Genomic DNA, 25118 nt, shown 5'->3' with positions numbered 1-25118 from the left:
ATACTAGATATTTAGTATGATAACAGCAACTAGTTTAAGGAATGTGGAGGTTTATTCACATCAAGTTCAGATAAAGAGATAAAAGGGGACTTGAGCAAGCAAAGAGTATAACTTCAGGAGTCTATCTATGAATGTGTCTTTGGAACTGCCCTTATCCACAATGAAAGACCAGCAAAGCCAGCTTTCAGAATAGCCCTTCTGCTTGGTAGAAGGAAAGCTAGACTTCACTTCTAAGATCGCCCACCCACTCAAATTTTTCCACCTCGCAGCTAAGAATTAAACACAGACTTCCGATCATGGCGCCACGCACGTCACTTTCTCCCTTTTCCCCCAGCAAAATCCCACCCAAGTCGACCTGATCCCGCAGGAGGTGTGTAAAGGCTGCAGGGAGTGGGGGAGGAATTCCTTCCCCTATCCTGGTTGCTTAGGTTTCTGCAATTCAAAAAACCGACTAAACAGATCCTTTCCAGGAAGCTTGAGTACCAACAGGACCTCTTCATTTCCTTGGGTTCGAAGTCATTCTTTACCCTTAGGCAACAACTCCTCACCGAAATTTTCCTTTCACAGGCCCTAAAAAGCCCCTTAGGCCCTCAGCCTTTGTGAATAAAGGCCCACCCTGGAAGTGGAAACCGAGCGGCATAGACAGATAGGCACATACAGTTGAACAATGCATAGAATTTTAAAACAAAGTGTTTCCTTTCTGGCTTCGCATCCTTTCAAATGTTAAATATTTCTGTCAGCTAAGAAGGGCTACGGTAATGGGCGCTTGAGAGAAGCAGGACACCGATAAGACCAAAAATATCAATTTAGAGGTGGTCTTTCCAATTTCTGCTTTTGTTTGAGTCAGGGAGGGGAGCCCGAGGAGGCCAAGGTCTCCAGTTCTGGGAAAGGAGAGTTCTTCTGGATTCTTTGGGCTACGGAGAGGCAGGCTCTGGCCCCAGGAAACAACGAAGGCAGTTCTGCCCCTCAAGGCTTTACTCCAGGAGTCCCGGAGGAGACCGCGACGCCCCCAGTCCAAGTCTAAATCAGCCAGCTCAGAACAGTTTGCCAAGGCTGGACAAAAGATGTGGCCGCTCTCTCTTAAACAGACACACACACACACACACACACACACACACACACACACACACATCCCGAGTGTGCCCGTATGGAAGGTATGTGTGTGTTAAGGAGAATGGCCATTGCTGCCCACTGCGGGCTGCCGGCCCCACCCTGCCGTCGGCGGCTCCAGGGAGACACACCGCGCGAGGGCCGCGGAGTCCTTCTCAGCAAGCCCCGGAGTGAGGGGCGGGGCCGGGCGGGGCCGCGAGCGCGCAGGCGCGGTGTAGGCTTCCTCGCGCCGCCGCCGCTGTTGCCGCCGCCGCCCGCGCTGCACCACAGGCCCGAGACAGACAGGGCCGGGAAGAGCCGGAGACTGAGGAGGAGGCGGAGGCGGCGGCGGCGGCGGAGGCGGGGCGACTCCGGTGACCGGGAGCGCCGCAGACTGGCAGCTGCGGCGACTCCCCCCTTTGTGTCTGGTCTGCTCGGAACCACTGGAAGTGCTTCCCGGAGGGGTGCGGGGTGTCTCGCCGCCTCGCTGCCCACCCTTTTCCCCAACCAGCCACCTACCTCCGCCCTCCCGCCGCCCCCCGCCCTCGGCCCGCGACGCCCGAGCTCCGCCCGGAGCCCAGAGCTGCGGGAGAACGAGGCGGCGGCGGCGGCGGCGGCGGCGGCGGCGGCGGCGGCGGCGGCGGCGGCTTCTTCAGAGGGGTTGTGATTCGCTCACAGGAGCCATTGACGGGAGAAGAGGCTTTTATTCGTGGAATTTACCTCAGGCAAGATCGAACGGCTGCAATAAAAGAGAGAGAGGAGCGAATCCAGGAGGGCTGGAAAGGGCAGCTCCCCGCACCTCCCCTCCGCCCGCGGTCTCGGGGAGCTCCGGGCCCTGCCTGCTGACCCCTCCCCCCCCCACCCCCCCACTCCCCCACTCCCCCCGCTTCCTACTGCCCCTCAGCCCTCCGGCGGGGCCCTGGCAGAACCTCGAAGGATTGTTCGGCGAAGGCTTGAATTGAAGGCTGTGGTTTGTCCATGGAGGCAGGCACCTTTTTCGATCCAGTCGATGAACAGGGTTTGTTGTTCTCGAAATCCGAGTGAAGGAAGCACCGAAGCGAAACTTAAAAAGGAATCCTGCCCTCCTGGAGCCACGGGCGATGCGACTTGTGCCGCCGGGTGCCGCCGCCGCCCGCCCGGCTTCGCCCTTCCAGGCAGTCGGGAACTTGTTCTGATCCTCAGCCCCGCCATCGAATCTCCGCTCTCCATCCCCCTACACCCTGGATATGTTTTCTCCCAGACCTGGATATTTTTTTGACATCGTGAAACTACGAGGGAAATAACTGCGGGGCTTCTTTCTGTCTCCCTGCTTCTCCACACGGACATGCCTTCAGTTTGGGTGGCCGAGACACCCGGTTCTAGGCGAATGAACCTCTCCAGCCGCGAGGGAGAGAAATGAAGGGAATTTCTGCAGCGGAATGAAAGCTCTGCAGCTAGGTCCTCTCATCTGCCATTTGTCCTTTCAGACTGCATTGTAATACCGGGCCGGACAAGTCGGACGAGAGCGAGGACCAGCCTCCCGGCCGTATCTCTCGGCCCGTGTTTACTTTCCATATTTCTTTTCTCTGCTCTCCTGCTTCTCGGCTGGCCCAGGGATGACTTCCTCGCTGCCGCGGCCCCGGCGGATGCCGTCGCTCCTGTGGACCGTCCTGCTGGTCAGCACTGCGGCCGGTGAGTAGCCCCCGGCGGCGCGTCGGGCCACTGCCCCTGCCTGCGGGTGGCGGGCGGGGAGCCCGCAGAGGCCAAGGCCTGAGCTCGCCCTTCGCGACGCGTCCAGCGAGCGCTGTGGAGGGAACCGCGTCCCGTACCTGCGCGCCTTTCCCGTTCCTTCTAGGGAAATAACCTTGCATGTTTTTGTAGTTTCGAATCCCTACTTCCATATCCCCCCTCACCCCCCACGGGGGGAGGGGAAAGACATACTGGGTGTGGTATCTTGACATTTTTAGCTGTGAGGTAATGCAAGGATTAAAAATAATATTTTAATCGCCAATGAACAGTGTCTATTATGAGATCTTTGCAAACACAGCTGTAGATTTTTATTTTAATGTAAAGAAGCGGATTTGGCTTACATTAAAAAGAACATCAACTATAGAACGCACACTCGAACCTTATTTTTAGATTTAGATCACTCTTTGGGAGTCCATGTTACTTTCATTATTCAGAAATGTTACGGAATGAATTGAATAAATGTTGAGTCAACCAGAACTTTGAGATTCTTAATACATTGTATAATACTGTTAATTATTATCATTGGTATTGTTTTGTCCCAAAGTATTTTAGTAATTATATTTCCATTTTTCAACCTAGATACACTCGTATTTTATATGCCTTTGGAATTACTTTTGGCCTTAAAAGCATTTTCGATAACTTTACATTTTAGTCATCTGGCATCAATTGGCTTTCCTGTCATTGAGACAACTTTGACCTCACATTAGAGGTGTAGGAGATTTGAGTCCTAAAAGTTCTTTGACATTTTACTAAGCTTAAAGGGAAACAGTAGTCATCCTTTCCTTAGGATTTTTTTTTTTTTTTTTAAGTTCTCAGATACCTGAGAGAAAGCGTCATGTTTCATCTGCAATTATTTTTCAAGCGGTCTTTTGGTGATACGCTCTTAGAAATTTTTGGGAGTGAACTGTACATATAATTCTTAAGTTTGGTGTAGGATGGCCAAATAGATTATGCATTTAAAAATGAGTGAAGGACAATATAACAGCTTTCCAGTTACTTTTTTATTTTTATAAGTGTATTTTTAACATTCACATTTCTCATTGCTATGTTAAACACAGAGGTTGCTTGCTTATTTCCATTTTAAGAGTCTGCATTGGGAAAATTCTGAAAGAAAATTTGAAGTTTCCTTTAGTGCCTTTGATATTGTTGATTAATGTCTTATGTCTATGATAAATCTGTGTAGTTGTATTAAAAGAATTTGAACTTTTGAATTGAATATATTTTGAAACTGGTATTTTAAATTCTTACTCATCACAATTCCTTTGGGGATTAAAACAAACAGTTTTTCTCTAGATTTCTTCAAATTGTATTAGTTATTTAAATTCTCTAGCTGTAAGTCTTGTGATTCCTGTAAAATATGAAGAGAATAAAAGGCCTTAGGCTTAAGCAGTCATTCTATGATCAGAGATCTCAGATCATAGACTTTTTATGTTCTTTGTTATTCTTGACCTTTTTAGAATGTAGATTCTCATTTATAGTTGACAGGCTTATCATTTTGTGATCAGAACTGATAACAGTAAAGGAAAGAACACTGATTTAAAAATAATTTAATTTGTATTTGGTAAATAAAATATTAGAATAATGTCCTTTAAAAAGGAGGGATTGAAAGAATCACTACTTTAAAGTGGTTTTAGTCTTCATTAGTATTACATAGTAGCAGATGCCAAAATTTGTAAGCTATAACAATAATAGTAATAATAATAATGTAATAATAATAGTGTTTATTGAATGCTTGCTCTGTGCCGGCAACTATTCTAACAGCTTTCCATGTGTTTTCTCATTTGATCCTCATGACAATTCCATACTCCAGCTGTAATTATGTTCCTTTTACAGAGAGGGCATGTGAAGTGCAGAGAATTTAAATAACTCACCACACAGTAAACTGTGGAGCCAGGATTATAGCCTGTACCCTTACCTATCACATTAATGATAACAACAGTTCACTCTAATTGGGAACATAAGATAGAGTAGTGCCTTCATAAATCAGCCTTTGAAAAGAAGTAGGGACACTTGACAGGTTCTTCATTCAGCACTGGTTATTGCAGATATTATCATTCTAAATGTGAAAACTTTGCCTAATATTGGAGTGGCGAGTTCAGTTTCATTAGGTACAAGGTGACTAGAGAGGGCCTATGTGGACTTGGGTTACATAGATGTAATAATGTAACCAGACAGGTGCAAATAGTACTGCTGAACAGGAAAAAAATACTAGAAGACCTGCTGATATCACATCCCTCTTTGGGGCCATAGATGTATCCTTTATTTCTTTTGAATTCCTCTTTTCCATTTAGTGTATCTAGTTCTTGGATTCCTTAATTCTAAGAACATTTTGTATGCAAAAAATTAGAATTTATTAAAAAAATGTGTTTGGTTTATAAATGAATTCTTAATTTTAATCAAAGGATAAAATACAATGCAGTACTTACCGCAGACCCAGCTTCTATTAAAAAAATTCGGGGGGGCACCAGGGTGGCTCAGTCTGTTAAGCATTCTGCTTGATTTCAGCTCAGGTCGTGATGTCACAGTTCATGAGTTTGAACCCAGCAAAAGGCTCTATGCTGTCAGCACTGTCAGTTTGGGATTCTCTTTCTCTCTGCCTCTCCCCTGATTGTACTTGTGTGTGTTCTCTCTTTCCTTCTTCTCTCAAAATAAATAAATATTAACAAAATAAAAAATTTTTGAAAAAAGTCTTCATTCTTCATTTAGGTTGTAATGGTTACATAGCTAACCCTATATCCCACCCTACCCCCCTGTGCTTGAGCAGGCTCAGCTACCTTTTCCTCCAGTCTTCTTGTTCTCTTCTTTCTTGCCATCCTTGGTGGCCTGGGAGGCCAGGGAACCCATGGCATTTCAAATAGCCTTATTGTTGGGATTCACTCCTCGAAGGTTCTCCAGGACAACTAAGAAACTCAGGATTCTGCATCACATCATAATCCTCCTCCTCCTTGGCTGGCTTAGATGTGTCCAATGGCTGTCTGACATCAATGTTAGCTGAATCTTTATGCATTTGAAATAATTCACTTGATTAGATTTCTTTCTTTAAAAAAATTTTTTTGTTGTTGTTTTTTGAGTAAGCTCTATGCCCAACCTGGGACTTGAACTCACAACCTTGAGGTTAAGAGTCATGTGCTCTACTGACTGAGCCAGCCATGGTGCCACACTTAATTAGATTTCAGTTTTATATCTCTGTAGGAATACATTGTCTACAGGAAGATGCACCTATTTAGTGTTCTTGAGCATTGAAGTTAATAAATATTGTTGAGGAATTAGAAATTTAGTAATCTTTACTTTTGTGTTTCTTGCCATGTGAGCACTGCAACAGGGTCACCTGCGGTTTTTGATAAAATACGTATTTCTGGCACTATAGCATAGATGTACTGAATGGATCTCTCTGGGATCTATACATTTTTTAAAACTTAAAACCTGAAAGATTCTCCCTTAGGCAAGTTTATATAATCAGTCGTGATTGTTTGGATTTTTAAAGTATTGTGATTTAGTCAGCTTTTGGTGCATAATAGCTGGTAGCCATAAAAATATAGTGGCATACAACAATAAGCATTTATTCTGCTCCATTTGTCTCATTCTTGGGCCCAGGCTGGAGGGCAGGGTAACATCTCTTCTGCAGGGAAGCTTGTCTTATGGCAATGGCAGAAGTACAAGAGGATAAGTTCAGTCCCTAGCCATTTTTAGACTCTTGTTCTTTTAACATCTTATTTGGCCAAGACTAAAGACAAGGAGTAGTGAAGTACACTTTGGCTATAATGAGGCCATGGTAATATATGGACATGTGGTACTATTGCTGGAGAATGAAGAATTGGGATTGTCAGTCTACCACATATGGTCAGGAAGATAGTCCAAACTCTTACTGTTTGAGCAGGGCCAAACTCTTTTTTTTTTTGTTTGTTTGTTTATTTTTTAAAGAAGTTTTTAAAGAAAATCTTTATCTATTTTGAGAGAGAGAGAGAGAGAGCTCAGGAGGGGCAGAGAGAGAGGGAGAGAAAGAGTCCCAAGCAGGGTCTGTGCTGTCTGTACAGAGCCCAGTGTGGGACTTAATCCCACAAACCTTGAAATCATGACCTGAGCTGAAATCAAGAGTTGGATGCTCAATCAACTGAGCCACCCAGGAGCCCTTATTTATTTAAGAGAGAAAGAGAGAGGGGGGAGGGGCAGAGAGAATCCCAAGCAGGCTGCATGCCCAGTGCACAGCCTGACACAAGGCTCCATCTCAAGACTGTGAGATCATGACCTGAGCCAAAATTAGGAGTCCAGTGCTAAACCAGTTGAGCCACCCAGGTGCCCCAGGGCCAGACTTTTAATTAGGCCTTTGCATAAAAATTATACCAGCTTTGATCTCTCCACAAGCCTACCCTGGCATGTGGGGTGATGTGGTAGTAGTGGTGTTGGTGTTCGTGTAATATGAAAAGTGGGAATAGAGAGATTAATTTCAAATGAGGACAACTCTCATTAAAGGCCAACTTTTCGGGGCACCTGGGTGGCTCAGTCGGTTAAGCGGCCGACTTCAGCTCAGGTCATGATCTCGCAGTCCGTGAGCTCGAGCCCCACATCGGGCTCTGTGCTGACCGCTCAGAGCCTGGAGCCTGTTTCAGATTCTGTGTCTCCCTCTCTCTCTGATCCTCCCCCGTTCATGCTCTGTCTCTCTCTGTCTCAAAAATAAATAAACGTTAAAAAAAAAATTTTTTTAAAAAAAAGAATTGCATGCCCCACTGACTGAGCCAGCCAGGAGCCCTTAAAGGCTAACTTTAACATAGAAAGAGAAGAAATTGAATATTGATTTCTGATGGGTAAATTCTAACTAGAAAAGGTACAGAATGAAGTCAGAGTAAATCAGTCAATTTTATAAATGACCATACCACTTATTTTGGTACTTATTCACATATTTGTTGAATGTCAGTTTTATGTATTTGCTTTGTCTTCCAAATTGCTTTTTGAGGACAGGGTTCCTACCTTAAACTGTTTTGCAATCTATCATATTGTTGTGCAGATAAAAGATGTTTAAGAAATACTAAATGAGGGGTGCCTGGGTGGCTCATTTGGTTGAGCGTCTGACTTTGGCTTAGGTCATGATCTTAGCAGTTCATGGGTTCAGGCCCCGTGTCCAGCTCTGTGCTGACAGCTCAGAGCCTGGAGCCTGCTTCAGATTCTGTGTCTCTCTCACAGCCCCTCTCACACTTGTGCTCACTCTCTCTGAAAAATAAATAAACATTAAAAGAAAATTTAAAAAGAAATACTACATGAATGAATAATAAAAAGAAATTGGAGCCAGGAAGTGTTCTAAGATTGCTCACTTATTCAAATGATGTATTAATTTATTCTTTCTTTGTTTTAATTCCTTCAACTATAAAGTAGTTTAAGTGGTGTTGTAAGAAGACCCCTGTCTTGAGTTAATGAGACCTGAATTCCGTGTGATTCTGGACAGATTACACAATTTAGTTTTCTCAATTGTAATATTATGGGATTGGACCAGATTATGTTTGAAATGCAGATTCCAGGCAGCTACCCCAGACCTACTTAATCTGAATATCTGGACAGTGAGTTTGGGAATCTGCATTTTATTTATTTATTTTTAAAATTTTATTTATTTTTGTAATGTTTATTTTTGAAAGAGAGAGAGAGAGAGGGAGGGAGAATGAGTGGGGGAGGGGCAGAGAGAGAGGGAGGGGAGACACAGAATCCAAAGCAGGCTCCGGGGTCTGAGCTGTCAGCACAGAGCCTGATGCAGGGCTCTAACTCATGAAGTGTGAGATCATGGCCTGAGCTGAAGTCTCTTAACAGACTGAGCCACCCAGGTGACCTGGGAATCTGCATTTTAAACAAACATTTCCCCAGGTAAATTTTATGTACCCTGACGTTTGAGAAGTATAGGATCTAAGATTTCTTTTAACTCTCAGATTTTACTTTATTTATTTAATTTTGTGTGCCTTTCTGGATCTTTTATTCAGTCACATTAGTACGAACATTTCTTATTTTAAGCTTTAAGTAATTATCTAAAACCTTTTTCTTTTTTAAAATTTAAAAAATGCTATTTGTTTGTTTAATCTTGGTCTTAAAGGTGGTTTGCTCTTTAATAAAAAGTGCTTTGCTCACCTAATATTGTATATGTTCATTTAGCTTGTATTTTGACCATTTTATTTTCCTTTTCCTTCTTCCAAAAAGAAAAATTACTTGTTAGTAGAAATAAATGGTTTTACTTTTAGTAAATTTACATGAGAACGGTTGATGAAATATTTACAATAGAAATAGTGTTAAAATAAATTAGACTAGATAACATTGATTTGGTTTTAGTTACAAATTAGTATTCCATGGAGTAAGTACTCCAAGTGGATAAATTGCATTTTTTAAATTTCTGTCCACCAAAGAATTATATTCTGATTTAATTGATGTCTGCTAGAAAAAAATTAAATATGAATGCTGTGATATCTCAAAATTCACTATTTTTTACCATCTTGCTTAGTACTTACACATGTTGAAGAGACTCCCATATTACCAGACTATTTCCCCCTTGTAGTTAAATGGTCTAGTCTGTGAATCCTTTCTAGAAGCAATAAAGATGGCTTTAGTAGAATTTTGAGGGCAATAGACTTGATTTGTTTTTGTTTTTTTTAAGCTTTTTTTATTTTGAAAATTTTTAGAAGATTTTTTTTTTACGTTTATTTATTTAGAGAGAGTGCCTGCATGAGATCAGGTGGGGGAGGGGCAGTGAGAGAGAGGGAGAGAGAGAGAATCCCACGCACTGTCAGTGCAGACCCCAATTCAGGGCTTGAACCTGTGAACAGTGAGATTGTGACCTGAGCTGAAGTCTGTTGCTTAACCAACTGAGCCACCCAGCTGCCCCTTAAACTTTTTTAGATCTGTGCGATGGATATGACAGCTAAGGCTGCTGGATTACAAGAATACATTTATAATTTATGTATGGTCTATGTGACATTAGAAATAAGCCTGTGGGTAAATGACATGAACATTTTATTTAAAAAAAATTTTATTTTTAAGATTTTATTTTTAAGTAATCTTTACACTCAATGTGGGGCCTGAGCTCACAGCCCCGAGATCAGTAGTCACATGCTCTACTTACTGAGCCAGCCAGGTGCCCCTGACATGAACATTTTAGAATACATTGTATTATCAGAACTATTAGAACACAACATTTATTTCTTGCTGTTAATTGTACTTAATACAGTAAGTGTTTGACTAGATGTAGTTTCTATTCCAGTATGTACCTATGGGACCAGGGAGAGGGGTACGGGGGCATGAATAGGATAGATAACATGTGGAAGGAGAACTAAAATGTCCAGTCAACAGACATTTATTAGTGCTTCCTTTGTGCAGGGTTCTTTTCAAAATATTGGTGGATATAAAGAAAAATAAGGGCCTCCTCTCCTCCCCCAAACATTTTATGCCATACCCTATATTACTTTCTGAAAGAGAATTAGATTTCATGCTATTTGGCAAGAGTAGGTATTTTGCAAATCTTACTAGCATTGTATTATTCTCTGCCTTTCTTTCAGGATGAGAAATTCCTGAAGGTATTCTGCAACGCAGGAAAAGAGACTGTGTTCCTGTGTGTCTTCTAGCTGATCTCTACCCTCCTTTTATTTCTCTCTTCTCTGCTAGCCTTCTTGAAAGAGTGAACACCTACGGACTTCTATATCCTCAACTCCTTACTTGTCCCATGCTGTATATTAAATCATCAGTGACTTTCTAATTGCCTTATCCAAGTGACTTTTCAATCTTGTTTTCTTTGACTTTTCTACAGAATTTGACAATTTTGGTCACCCCTTCCTTCTAACTCTCCTCATCTGACTTTATTAACTTCGCATTTCCCTGGTTATATATCATCTCCATCTTCTCTTCTCCATAAATGTTTTCTTCTTCTTTTTTAAATCTCCCTTAGATTGTTTTAAGTATACTTTTTTCTTACTGCAACTCCTCTTCCTTGTTGATTTTCTTTTATTGTTACTCTTCTCCTAAGCTTTAATTATTCTGGAAAGTAGATGACTTCTAAGTCAAACAGGCAACCAGAATTGGAAGCTAGAAAGGTTTGAGTTCCTTCCTAATGGTACCATCAACTATTTACTTTGGGCATATCACTTCTTTTGGTCTCAATATCCTCATTGTAAAGTGAAGGGGTTCACCTGTATGATGTGTATAGTATTTATAGCACTTTTGCTTATGGTATGAGGAAAGAAAATATATTTAGTTAGTAGTAAGTGTATAGCATTTTGAATGTTATATTTTGTTATTATTGAGTGTATATATATGTATATAGTACTTTGAATTTAGCTTAGATTGGGGAAATCTGTGGGATATTCTGAAATGGTAAAAGTACTGCTTTGAAAGAAATTTAATTTTTTGCAAATACATTTTATATGTTGATTGTCTATGTTGAGTTAGGATCACCAAAGTGTTGTAAAGAAAGGCTGTATAAAGAACAATCCATAACTAAGAATAATCTATAAATATAAAGGATGCTTTATTTATTTATTTATTTATTTATTTATTTATTTATTAAAGGGTGCTTTTAAAATAGTTGGAATCCTAGAATTTTAGAGTTGGAAAGGACTTTAGGGTAGACTTTAAATAGTTTTAAGTTTAGTTAAGAAGTTTAGTTAGAAGTTAGTCTAAGAAGGTTAACTTTTATACAATGTCTTTTGTTTTAATTTAATTTTTTATTTTAATTTCAATATAGTTAACTTGAAGTGTTACATTAGCTTCAGGTGTACAATATAGTAATGTGACAGTTCTATTCATTACCCAGTGCTCATCGTGATAAGTGTACTCTTAATCCTGTTCACCTAGTTCATCCATCCCCCCCCATGGTGACCTCCCCTCTGGTAACCATCTGTTTGTTCTCTACAGTTAAGTGTCGGTTTTTTGGTTGATCTCTTTCTCCTTTGTTTTTTTTTTTTGTTTGTTTCTTAAATTCCCTATATGAGTGAAATCATGATATTTGTCTTTCTCTGACTTTACTTAGCATTATACTCTCTAGATCCATCCATGTTGTAAATGGCAGGATTTCATTGTTTTGTGTGTGTGTGTGTGTGTGTATGTACATGTATACATATACATATACATATGTATGCCACATATTTTTTAGAACATTTTTTTTATTTTTTATTAAAAAAAATTTTTTAATGTTATATTTATTCTTGAGAGAGAGACAGAGCACAGCAGGGGCGGGACAGAGCAAGAGAGGGACACAGAATCTGAAGCAGGCTCCAGGCTCTGAGCTGTCAGCACAGAGCCCAACGTGGGGCTCGAACTCACAAGCCGTGAGATGACCTGAGCCGAAGTTGAATGCTTTACCAACTGAGCCACCCCGGTGCCCCTGTTTTTTAAAATTTAGTTAATTTTGCACATCTTCTTTATCCATTCATCTATGGATGGACACTTGGACTGCTTCCATAATTTGGAAATAATGCTGCAATAAACATAGGGGCGCATATATCTTTCTGAATTATTGTTTTTGTATTCTTTGGGTAAATACCCAATAGCAGAATTACTGGATCACATGGCAATTCTGTTTTTAATTTTTTGAGGAACCCCATACTGTTTTCTACAGTGGCTGCACCAGTTTGCATTTCCAAGCAGTGCACAAGGGTTCCTTTTTCTCCACATTCTCAGCACACCACATTCTTAACCAATTACTGAATCTGTTGACTTGCATCTTTCTGATTATGAGTGATGTTGAGTAGTTTTTCACATGTCTGTTGGCCATTTGTATGTCTTTGAAGAAATGTTTGTTCATGTCTTTTGCCTATTTTTAATTGGATTATTTGGTTCTTTTGGTGTTTGAGTTGTGTAACTTTTTTATATGTTTTGGAAACTAACCCTTTATCAGATATGTCATTTATAAATATCTTCTCCCATTCAGTAGGTTGTCTTTTAGTTTTGTTGATTGTTTCCTTTGCTGTTCAGAAGCTTTTTATTTGATGTAGTCCCAATAGTTTATTTTTGCTTTTGTTTCCCTTGACTCAGGAGACCTATCTAGAAAAAATGTTTCTGTGGCTGATGTCAGAGAAGTTACTGCCTATGCTCTATTCACAGATTTTTAAGGTTTCAGGTCTCACATTTATGTCTTTAATTCATTTTGAATTTATTTTTGTGAATGGTGTAAGAAATTATTTTAATTTTAAGATAAATAATGCCAGGGACGCCTGGGTGGCTCAGTCAGTTAAGTGTCCGACTTCGGCTCAGGTCATGATCTCACAGTTCGTGGGTTCAAGCCCTGTGTCAGGCTCTGTGCTGACAGCTCAGAGCCTGGAGCCTGTTTCAGATTCTGTGTCTCCCTGTCTCTCTGCCTGTTCACGCTCTGTCTCTGTCTCAAGAATAAATAAACAATAAAAAGAAAAAAAGATAAATAATGCCAAAGTCAATTTCAGCGTAGCTTTTGACTCAGTTATCACACATTCTAAATCAGTTGAGATCTAATTAATGCCATTTTAACTTCTGGTAAGTAAATTTTGTAAAACAGCTTTATTGAGAGGTAATTCCCATACCATACAATTTACTCCTTTAAAATGTACATGGGACGCCTGGGGGGCTCACTCGGTTAAGTGTCTGACTGCGGCTCAGGTCATGATCTCACTGCTTGTGAGGTCAAGCCCTGTGTCAGGCTCTGTGCTGATGGCTCAGAACCTGGAGCTGCTTTGGATTCTGTCTCCCTCTCTCTCTGCCCCTCCCCTGCGCACACACAGTCTCTCTCTCTCACTCTCTCTCTCTCTCTCTCTCTCTCTCTCAAAAATAAATAATAAAACATTAAAAAATAAAATGTGCAATTCATTGTTTTGGTATATTATTAAGTTAAAAATTATGGTAAAACAGGGGCGTCTGGGTGGCTCAGTTGGTTAAGTGTCTGACTTCAGCTCAGGTCATGATCTCACAGTTTGTGAGTTTGTGAGTTTGAGCCCCAAGTCAGGCTCTGTGTGGAGGGCTCAGAGCTAGTAGCCTGCTTTGGATTCTGTCTCCTTTCTCTCTGTTCCTCCCCCACTCCCTCTCCCTCTCTCTCAAAAATAAATAAATGTTAAAAAAAAATTATGGTAAAACATATATAGCATAAAATTTGCCATTTTAACCATTTTCAAGTATACGATTTGGTGGCATTAATTGCATTCACAATGTTGTGTAACACACATTGAATGTGTGTCACCAAAATGTTTTCATCACCCCAAACAGAAACTTTAACAATTAAGCAATAACTCCTATTTCCGCTCTCCTCCCAGCCCCTGGTAACCTCTAATCTACTTTCTGTCTCTGAATTTGCCTACTCTAAGATATTTCATATGAGTAGAATCATACAATATTTGTCCTTTTGGTACTGGCTCATTTTGCTTAGCATAATGTTTTTAAGTTTATCCATGTTATAGCATGTGTCCAAATTTCATCACTTTATAGGGCTGAATAATAGTCCATTGTGTGTATATGTCACATTTTGTTTATCCATTCATCTGTTGATGGACACTTGAGTTTTCCCCTTTTGGCTATTGTGAACAATGTTGCAGTGAACATTATTATACAGTATCTGTTCTAGTCTCTGTTTTAAATTCCTATGGGTGTATACCCACAAGTGTAAATTGCTGGATCATATGGTAATTCTATGTTTAGTTTTTTTTGAGGAGCCACCAAACTATTTTCAATAGTGGCTGTACCATTTCACATTCCTACCAGTAATGAACAAGTATTCCAGTTTCTCTACATTCTTGCCAACACTCATTGCTTTCTGTTTTATTTTTGTGAAAAATTATTTATTAGAGCCATCATAATGGGTGTGAAGTGGTATCTCATTACGGTTTTGATTTTATTTGATTTTCCTAATGATAAATCATGTTGAGCATGATATAAAGATGTTGAGCATCTTTTTATGTGCTTATAGACAATTTGCATATCTTCTTTTGTTTTAAGCTTATTTTGAGAGAGAGAGCATGCAGGGGAGGGGCAGAGAGAGAGGGAGAGAGAGAATTTCAAGCAGGCTCCACATCATCAGCGCAGAGCCCCAGCTTCAGGCTTGAACCCACCAACCGGTGAGATCATGACCTGAGCTGAAACCAAGAGCCAGACACTCAACCTGACTGAGCCACCCAGGTACCCCTGTATATCTTCTTTGAGTAAATGTCTACTCAAGTCCTCTGTCTACCTTTTTTTCTTTTGAATTTGTTTTTATTGAGATATAATTGATACATAACATTTATAAGTTTAAGGTGTACCACATATTGATTTGATACATTTCTATATCACATTATGATTACCTACATAATATTAGCTAACACCTCTATTACATCGTGTAATTATCATTTTTGTGTCTGTGGTGGGAATAGTTACGATCTAGTCTCTTAGCAACTTTGAAATTTATAATATATTTGTCTATAATCACTGTGCATTGTATCCAGGATTTATTCATCTACTAGCTGCAAGTTTGTACCCTTAAATAACATTTGTCTATTTTTTAAAAAAAATTTTATGTTTTATTTTATATTTGAGGGAGAAAGACAGAGACAGAGAGTGAGCAAGGGAGGTGCAGAGAAATAGAGACAGAATCTGAAGCAGGCTCCAGGCTCTGAGATGTTAGCACAGAGCCCAACGTGGGGCTCGACCTGAGCTGAAGTTGGATGCTTAACCAACTGAGCCACCCAGGTGCCCGCCTATTTTTTTAATTGGATTGTCTTTTTGTTGTTGAGTGGTAAGAGTTCTTTTATATTATGAATGTTAACTTTCTATCAGGTAGATGGTTTCTGTATGTTATGGGCTGAATGTGTCCCCTCAAATTTCATGTTGAAATCATAACCCCCAAGGTGATGTATTACAAGGTGAAGCTTTTGGGAGTTGATTAGGTCATTAGGGTGGAGCCCTCATTAATGGGATTAGTGTTCTTATTAAAGAGACCCCAGAGAGATCTTTTCCTTTTACTGCTATGTGAGGTTACGCAAAAAGATGGCCATCTAGGAAATGGATTCTTACCAGTTACTGAATCTGCTGGCACCATGATTGGATTTCCCATATTCTAGAGCTGTGAGAAATGTTTGTTGTTTAGAAGACATCCAGTCTCCGGTATTCTGTTATAGCAGCCTGAATGGATTAGGGCACCAGTGTTTTCTCCTATTTTCTAGGTTTCTTTCCTATTTTTTTTTTTCAACGTTTTTTTTGTTTTTTTTTTTTATTTATTTTTGGGACAGAGAGAGACAGAGCATGAACGGGGGAGGGGCAGAGAGAGAGGGAAACACAGAATCGGAAACAGGCTCCAGGCTCCGAGCCATCAGCCCAGAGCCTGACGCGGGGCTCGAACTCACGCACCGCGAGATCATGACCTGGCTGAAGTCGGACGCTTAACCGACTGCGCCACCCAGGCGCCCCACTTTCCTATTTTTTAAAATTGTCTTAATAATATTTTTTGATGTACAAAATTTTTTAATTTTGATGGAGTCCAATTTATCTATATTTTGTTGTTGGTGGTATGCATAATTTTGGTGTCATAGTTAAGAATCCATTGCCAAATCCGAGGCTGTGAAGATTTACTCCAATTTTTTCTTCTAAGAGCTTTATGGTTTTAGCCCTTATGTCATTGATCCATTTTAAAATGTTTATTTATTTATTTTGTGAGAGAGAAAGAGAGAGAGGCATGGGCAGAGAGAGAGGAAGACAGAATTGCAAATAGGCTCTGCACACATCATGGGGCTTGATCCCACAAACCGTGAGATCATGACCTGAATGGAAATCATGAGTCAGACTTGACTCTTTTTTTTTTTTTTTTTAAGCCGTATTAAATTTTTTTTTTTCTTAACGTTTATTCATCTTTGAGAGACAGAGAGAGAGAGAGACAGAGCATGAGCAGGGAAGGGGCAAAGAGAGGGAGACACAGAATCCAAAGCAGGCTCCAGGCTCTGAGCTGTCAGCACAGAGCCTGATGCGGGGCTTGAACTCACAAACTGCGAGATCATGACCTGAGCCAAAGTCGGGCGCTCAGCCAACTGAGCCACCCAGGCGCTCCAGGAGTCAGACTTGACTCTTATCTGACTGAGCTACCTGGTGCCCCATGCCATTAATCTATTTTTTGAGTTAAATTTTATATATGGTCTGAGACAGGGATCCAGCTTCATTCGTTGCACGTGGGAATCCAGTTGTGCCAGTGCCATTTGTTAAAGAGACTGCTCTCCCCATTGAATGGAATGCCCACTCTTAAAAAGTCAGTTGGGCACAGATGTATAGATTTATTTCTGGACTTTCAGTTCAGTTCTATGGTCAGTCTTTGGACCTTTGCTTTTCTCTGTCTATACTTTGGTGATCTCATCCATTCTAATTTTTTTTTTTAATGTTTATTTATATTTGAGAGAGAGATAGAGTGTGAGTGGGAGAAGGGAAGAGGGAGAGGGAGACGCAGAATCCCAAGCAGGCTCCAGGCTCTGAGCTGTCAGCACAGAGCCTGATGTGGGGCTCAAACCCATGAACTGTGTGATCATGACTTGAGCCAAAGTCAGATGCTCAACTGACTGAGCCACTCAAGTCTTCCTGCTCTCATCCATTCTCATGGCTTTAAAAATAGCATGTAGAGGGACACCTGGGTAGCTCAGTCAGTTAAGCATCTGACTCTTAGTTTTGGCTCTGGTCATGATCTCATGGTTCATGAATTCGAGCCCCACATTGGGCTCTGTGCTGTCAGTGCAGAGCCTACTTGGGATTCTCTCTCTCCCTCTTTCTGGCCCTCCCCCAGTTGTGCTCTCTCTCTCTCTCAAAATAAATAATTAAACTTAAAAAAAGTTACACTTTCCCTATAAAAGAAAATAGCATGTAGAGGTGAAACAAATTTCAAATTTATTTCCATCCCAAACCTCTTTTCTTGAAATTCTGTTGTGTAGCCATCTGTGTATTCAGCATCTCTGCTTAGATGTTTGATAGTTATCTCACACTTAATATGTCCTAAAACAAACTCCTTTAGTTTCTTCTATAGGTCTGTTCTTCCTGTATTCTTACCCAACTCAGCAAATGGCAATTCTGTCATTCTAGTTGTTTAGGCCAAAAATTGAAGATATTTTTTTCTTTTCTTTTCTTTTCTTTTCCTCTTTTTTTTTTTTTTTAAGTGGACTTCAAGCTCAGTGTGGAGCCCAACATGGGGCTTCAACTCACAAACCTGAGATCAAGGCCTGAGCTGAGATAAGGAGCCAGATGCTTAACTGCCTTAGCCACTCAGGCAGCCCTCAAAAATTGAAGATATTCTTGGGGGCTCCTGGGTAGCTCAGTCGGTTGGGCGGCCGACTTCGGCTCAGGTCATGATCTCGCGGTCCATGAGTTCGAGCCCCATGTCGGGCTCTGTGCTGACAGCTCAGAGCCTGGAGCCTGTTTCGGATTCAGTGTCTCCCTCTCTCTGACCCTCCCCCATTCATGCTCTGTCTCTCTTTGTCTCAAAAATAAATAAATGTTAAAAAAAAAATTAAAAAAAAATTGAAGATACTCTTGTCTCTTTCTTTTTTTACACTCATATCCACTCTGATAGCAAAAACTCTTGGTTCTACCTTCAAAATATATTTAGAATCTGACTACTTCTTAACACTTCTGTTGGTACCACATTAGTTTAAAGGCCACCATCTTTTCTCGCTTGTAATTTTTCAGTGGCCTTTGTTTTCTCCAACACAGTCACTTTTATTATATTCGCTTTTCAATATAGTATCCTGGGTCACCTTTTCAAACAGAAGTCAGATCATGACGTTTCTCTGCTTAAAACTCTCCAAAACCTCTGCCTGTCATTCAGAATAAAAGTCACAATCATTTGATTCTACATAATCTGGCCCCTACTTCTTATGACTGCATCTGCTGATCTCTGCATGCTCAACTTTTATTGTGCTTTTAACTTTACACAGAAGAAAACATTTAGAAAATCAAATGTTTTAGAAGAGGTTAGATTTAAGATACTTTATTCTGTATAATTTGACAGTGGCTACATGTAATGAATAAATCTATACATTGGGAGAATAAAGGAGGAGTCAAATGAACATTTCTTGAGCCTCTAACATAGCCACTAAGTGCCTTACATATTTATTGTGTGATCTCATCCTTTAAACAAGCTAATCAGTACTATTATTCTTCCTTATTTTATAAATGAGTAAACTGAGTAAGTGGGAGACCTGGGATTCAAGCTTAGGCCTCTATAACTCCAAAGCAAAGCATTCATGAAATATAAATCGTGTTAGCCTGAAGGTATAAAATACTTGGAACAGTATTTTAGGCATCTGAATATCTTATTGGATTTTAATCATTCAGGAATAATTTCTCAGGCTGAACTATGTCTTGGTTATGGTCTCTTATTTTGCAGTAAATGATAACAGATGTTTTAGGTTTTGGTTTTGTGTGTAGCATTCAAATGTTGATGGATAATAAACATTTTCATTAACGATTCAAAGCTTCAGTTTTGGAAAGGAACACTAGTTAGATCAGAAGAATAACGATGACATATTTAGTTGAGGATAAGTTTTTAAGGTTTCCATCTGTTGTTAGTGATTAGAATCCCTAGGGGCCGGTCTAGTGTAAAGAGCAACTTTTAAATTTAGTTACTACACAAAGGGCCATATTGTGATGACATGAAAGGCAAGATTAAAAACAGCCAAATGATAACAAGAGATGAATTTATTCATGTTACTTATTGAAATAAAGTTTTTTTGTGAGAGATAACTTTTCTGGGATATTTATTTTTCCTTTGGCTAAACCAATGTGTTAGCTTGATGAAATGGTGTTAAGAATGTTAATCTCTAAATGAAGTTTAGTTTTTCGCACTAGTTATTATCCAGCTCTTCTGTAGAAATCATTGTTTTGTCCATTTACTTAGGTTTATGAAAAATTCAGTTTTACTGATCCTTGTTGCTAAGTCCCTCTACTAAGAGCAAGACAGTAAGTAGTCTTAGATTTATACTAACCTCAGATTTGTACACTAAGCAACTAATAGGCTTTATATTAATGAAGTGATATAGATTAATGAAAATAGATTAAATTCATTACCTGAAAATAGATTAAATTCTAGTTATTTGGAATTAAAAGCCAGTGTGTTAATGCGTGGTTTTGGAAGAATATCACTTGGATAGGCTAGGTTATTCTAAAACAGCAGTGGTTATTTCTTGCTCATACTGTATGTCCATTGAAGATTGGCAGGAGTATTCTGCTCATCATTCAGGAATCTGGTTTGATGGAATGCTACCATCTTGAAAGTTGATAGTTGCAGTGCTAGAGGTAAAAGAATGTATAAGAAGGTCTTTCATGGCACTTTATATGCTCTGCCTAGAAGACTGTCCCATCGCTTTCACTTAAAACTCACTATTTAGTCTCCCCTAACCTCTAGATCTTTCCAAGTATCTAGAAAAGGAATTTGGGAAACAGGACCAATGATGACTGTAAGGAAGTAATAAGACAAACATGTGTTGGCTTTGCTTTGTATTTTAAGACTTGTTTTGGCTTTTAGATTTTGACTTTATATCTTTTAACAATCTTTCTTGTTTTTCAGAATCCTAAAGTTGTAATAGAAGATCACTGTAGGGGTATGTGGATGGCTTAGTTGGTTAGCGTCCCACTCTTGATCTTGGCTCAGGTCATGATCTCACGGTTCATGAGTTTGAGCTCCGTATCAGACTATACACTGTCAGTGTGGAGCCTGCTTTGGATTCTCGTCTTATCTCTCTGTCCCTCCCCTGCTTGCTTGCTCTCTCTCTCTCAGAATAAATAAGTAAAATAAAAAAAAAATTTTTAAATATTGTAAAAACGATTTTAAATGATAATGAAATATAGAAAATTTAAAAAAAATTCATTTCCTTTTTACTTTTTATCAAATTCTGTTTCCTAGATGTAACCACTGTTAATAGTTTGGTGGATATTTTTTCATACTTTTTTGTATGCACTATAAATAAACATCTGTGTAGTTAGAGTTTTTTAAGTTTATTATTATTTTTATTTGTTTTGATAGAGATGGCATGAGTTGGGGAGGCACAGAGAGAGAATCCCAAGCAGACTTTGTGCTGTCAGTGCAGAGCCCGACGTGGGGCTCGAACCCACAAAACTATGAGACCATGATCTGAGCCAAAACCAAGAGTCAGACACTTAACCGACTAAGCCACCCAGGTGCCCCTAGAGTTTGTTTTTTATTTTATTTATTTTTATTATTTATTTATTTTTTTAAATTTTTTTTTTTTTTTTTTTTTTTTTTTTTAAGAGAGAGACAGAACGTGAGTGGGGGAGGGGCAGAGAGAAGAGGGAGACACAGAATTCGAGGCAGGCTCCAGGCTCCGGGCTGTCAGTGCAGAGCCCAAAGTGGGGCTTGAACTCACGAACCATGAGATCATGACCTGAGCCAAAGTCAGACATGTAACTGACTGAGCCACCCAGGCACCCCTTGTTTTTTAAATAAAGGTAGAATTATATTATATATCTTATGTACAAGTTTTTGTTATTTTTAAAAATTTTTTTTTTTTTAACGTTTATTTATTTTTGAGACAGAGAGAGACAGAGCATGAACAGGGGAGGGGCAGAGAGAGAGGGAGACACAGAATCGGAAGCAGGCTCCAGGCTCTGAGCCATCAGCCCAGAGCCCGACGCGGGGCTCGAACTCACGGACTCACAGACCGTGAGATCGTGACCTGAGCTGAAGTCGGACGCTTAACCGACTGAGCCACCCAGGCGCCCCAAGTTTTTGTTATTAATCATGAAGGAGAGTTGTAGAAGTAAGATCATTTGGTCAAAGTTTGCACATTTAAAATTTAGATATGATGTGAACTTCCAAATCTCCCCCCCAAAAGATTGTACCAGTTTCCATTTCTACTGGTAGTATATCAGTGTCAGAATTTTCATTTTCTTTTGTTTTTTTTAAGGTTTTTCTTTTTTTAAGGTTTTATTTTATTATTTTTGCAAATGTTTACTTACTTGTGAGAGTGAGAGTGTGCCTTCACACAAGTCAGGGAGGGGCAGAGAGAAGGAAAGAGAGAATCCCACGCATGCTCCATGCTGTCAGTGCGGAGCCCAATGAGGGGCTTGAACTGATGAACTGTGAGATATGATCTGAGCATAAATCAAGAGTTGGATGCTTAACCGACTGTGCCACTCTGGTGCCCCAAGATTTTATTTTATTTTTTAATTTTTTTTTTTTAACGTTTATTTATTTTTGAGACAGAGAGAGACAGAGCATGAACAGGGGAGGGTCAGAGAGAGGGAGACACAGAATCTGAAACAGGCTCCAGGCTCTGAGCTGTCAGCACAGAGCCCGACGTGGGGCTCGAACTCACGGACCGTGAAATCATGACCTGAGCCGAAGTCGGCCGCTTAACCGACTCAGCCACCCAGGCGCCCCCCAAGATTTTGTTTTTAAGTAATCTCTACACCCAATATGGAGCTCAAACCCACAACCTGATATCAAGAGTCGCATGCTCCCCCAACTGAAACAGCCAGGCACTCACAGAACTTTCATTTTCTTCTACCTTTTCCAAATGTTATATAATATCTTTTCAATTTTTGCCAAAGCCAAAGCATCGTATAGTAAGACCTTGGTTTGCAAGCATAATTCGTTCAGGAAACATGCTTGTAATCCAAAGCAGTCATATATTAGAGCGAGTTTCAAGGACCATTGGCTCATTTCTGATCATGTGACATTCAGCCTCACATACTACTCATATTGCAAGACATTTCTCATTTATCAAATTAAAATTTACTGGAAATGTTTGCTCATTTTGTGGAATACTCACAGAGCAAGTTACTTGCAATCCAGGGTTTTACTGTATTTTGTTTCCGTTTGCAGTGCTTTAGTTGTTAGTGAAGCTGAACTTCTTTTCATATGGTTATTGTTCAGTTGTATTTCTCCGAATTACCTGTTTATATATCAGATTAATTTTTCTAATGATTTGTTTCTTTTTCTTATTGATTTGAAGGTGATATTTATATGATTTTATGCAATTAGAATTGTTTATTTTTTCTTTTATGACTTCTGGATTTTGTGTTATCTTAGAAAAGCTTTCTCTATATCCACAAGTACCAATTTAGTAGGTAGGTCTATAGTTTTTTTTGTTTTTTGTTTTTTTTTAATGTTTAGATGATTTAATGCACCTTGAACTATTCAGTTGTATGTATATTAACTCATAATAGTAGTATGAGACAGATAGTATTATTATCTTCATTTACAGATGAGGATTTTTAGGCATAGAGATATTAAGAAACTTGCCCAAGGCAACATAACTAATAAAGCTGTAATATAGACATAGATAGCCTATGCTCTTAACTGCTGTGCTTTACTACTTCCTATATAGCCAAGTTGTCTTTTAGTTACTGAATTCCATTTGAATTCACTGAATTGTCTTTTAATGACCAAATTGTCTTTTAATCACTGAATTCCACTGAAAGGCACTATTTGGGGAAGTTAATTTGAAATGCATAAAATATACTTCTGTTAACATGTCATAATAGATTTTTTTGTTTGTCATGGTAAATAGATGTCTAATATCAATTGCTTGAAATGCCTGAGCATGGGAACCCAGACATTTTTAGCTCTCAATTAGAGCCTTACCTATTACTTAAATTTAAAAATTTCTTAGAACCTTAGATGTTTGGGTTTCTAGCTTATAAAAATTGAGGGAATATCAAATAAATCAATAGATGATTAATACGAGTGGCTTAAAATGCATGAGCACGTACATACATTTAATGTATGTAGAATATTTTTGAGTTAGAACCTATTTTCTGTGGGGTGCCTGGGTGGCTCATTTGGTTAAGTGTCCAACTCTTGATCTCAGCTCAGGTCTTGATCTCAATCAAGCACTGCCCTGAGTTGTGCTCTGCACTGGATGTGAATCCTACATAAACAACAACAACACCTATTCTCTGGAGTTGGTGTATGGAAATACATAGCATTAACTGGAACATTTTTGTAATCCTAGTTGTGCAGTCTAGTGGTTATATTTCATAGGATGTATATAGAGGTAGGAAAGAAGAATAGTAGCAAAAGGTAAAAGGGCAGAGTTGGAGGAAGTCTCAGGGAGAAGGGAGAAAAAGTAATTTACTTAATTTCCTCTTATATTGTGTGTCATTTTCCACCCAAATTGTCCCAGCTTGGTGTGGCTTTGCCTTTTTCTTTTTTTTTTTTTTAATGCTTATTTATTTTTGAGAGAGAGAGAGATTGAGTACAAGCAGGGGAGGGGGACATTGAGAGAGAGAGGCCCAGAATCCGAAGCAGACTCCAGGCTCTGTGCTGTCAGCACAGAGCCTGATGCAGGGCTCAAACTCATGAACCGTGAGACCATGACCTGAGCTGAAGTCAGACGTTTAACCAATGGAGCCCCCAGGCCTCCTGTGGCCTTGCCTTTCTTTGATCTTTGTACTGGTGTAGGCTCCAAAGAAGCATACCATTCTTCATTGGGTAAGCTCTTGCAGAGTTTGTGAATTCAGACATCTTTAAACAATAGCTATGAAATTGTAAAGTTTGGGGACTATTACTTAAAGTGAAGAATTATAGTTCAAGTTCAGCTCAGGCCATGATCTTGTGGTTTGGGCTTGAGTCCTGTATTGGGCTCTGTGCTGACAGCTCAGAGCCTGGAGTCAGCTTTGGATTCTGTATTTCCCTCTCTCTTTCTGCCCCTCTCCAGTTCTCTCTCTCTCTCAAAAGAAAATAAACATTAAAAAAATTAGGGGTGCCTGGGTGGCTCAGTCGGTTAAGCGCCCAACATCGGCTCAGGTCGTGATCTTGCGGCTCGTGAGTTCAAGCCCCGCGACAGGGCTCTGTGCTGACAGCTTAGAGCCTGGAACCTGCTTTGGATTCTGTGTCTCCCTCTCTCTCTGCCCCTCCCCAGCTCTCACTGTCTCTCTCTCCTTCAAAAATAAATAAACATTAAAAAAACTTTTTTAAATTAAAAAAAAATGGACTTTATAAAGCAAGAAATTATATTTGAAAAGAGAACTCTGAATAAATAAGTGACTATCAGAAGGAAGTTAATATGGTTAAGAGTACTAAAATTACTGTGGGTTGCATTTATCATCCGGTTGATGAGCTGATTCCTGAAATCTTTTCAGCCCATTTTACTTACTTAGGTCACTAATTAGAGACTTTTGTTGTTTAAAACATGGCATCTAGTTAAGGTGTTTGGAAAGAGATTCCTGTGAGATTCAACTGAGTCATGACCTCAGTAATTATCTTGAAAATTGTGTTGGAGAAACAGTGAATTTCTGCAGCTAATGAATACTTCATTATTGTTTAAAAGAATCTGTTGTATAAAAGATATATCAAAAAATGTTACATAAGTAATACTTGAATACAGAGAACTATACTAGATAACTACTGAGAG

At 39.7% G+C, this 25118-nt stretch overlaps 1 protein-coding gene and 1 long non-coding RNA gene across 2 annotated transcripts in view; one reads left to right on the top strand and one right to left on the bottom strand.

The window, feature by feature from the left end:
- Positions 1 to 1715: 1715 nt before the first annotated feature.
- On the bottom strand, positions 1716 to 5425 carry LOC132671783 (uncharacterized). Its single transcript, XR_013557207.2, has 3 exons — positions 5244 to 5425; positions 2019 to 3035; positions 1716 to 1828 (listed from the first exon to the last, which is right to left on the bottom strand). It is a non-coding gene; the product is annotated as an uncharacterized LOC132671783 (long non-coding RNA).
- BMPR2 (bone morphogenetic protein receptor type 2) overlaps positions 2653 to 25118 on the top strand; it is a 201778-nt gene continuing 179312 nt past the window's right edge. The window contains exon 1 of the mRNA XM_060622984.3: positions 2653 to 2760. Within this exon, the coding sequence (XP_060478967.1) occupies positions 2685 to 2760 (76 nt within the window). The 5' untranslated portion in view covers positions 2653 to 2684. The remainder of the gene's footprint in view (positions 2761 to 25118) is intronic.

The sequence above is a fragment of the Panthera onca genome, chromosome C1 (genome assembly GCF_046562875.1).
Source record: "Panthera onca isolate mPanOnc1 chromosome C1, mPanOnc1 haplotype 2, whole genome shotgun sequence".
NCBI classification, from domain to species: domain Eukaryota; kingdom Metazoa; phylum Chordata; class Mammalia; order Carnivora; family Felidae; genus Panthera; species Panthera onca.
Note: the sequence above shows the minus strand (reverse complement) of the source record. Positions and strands in the feature narration are given on the sequence as shown.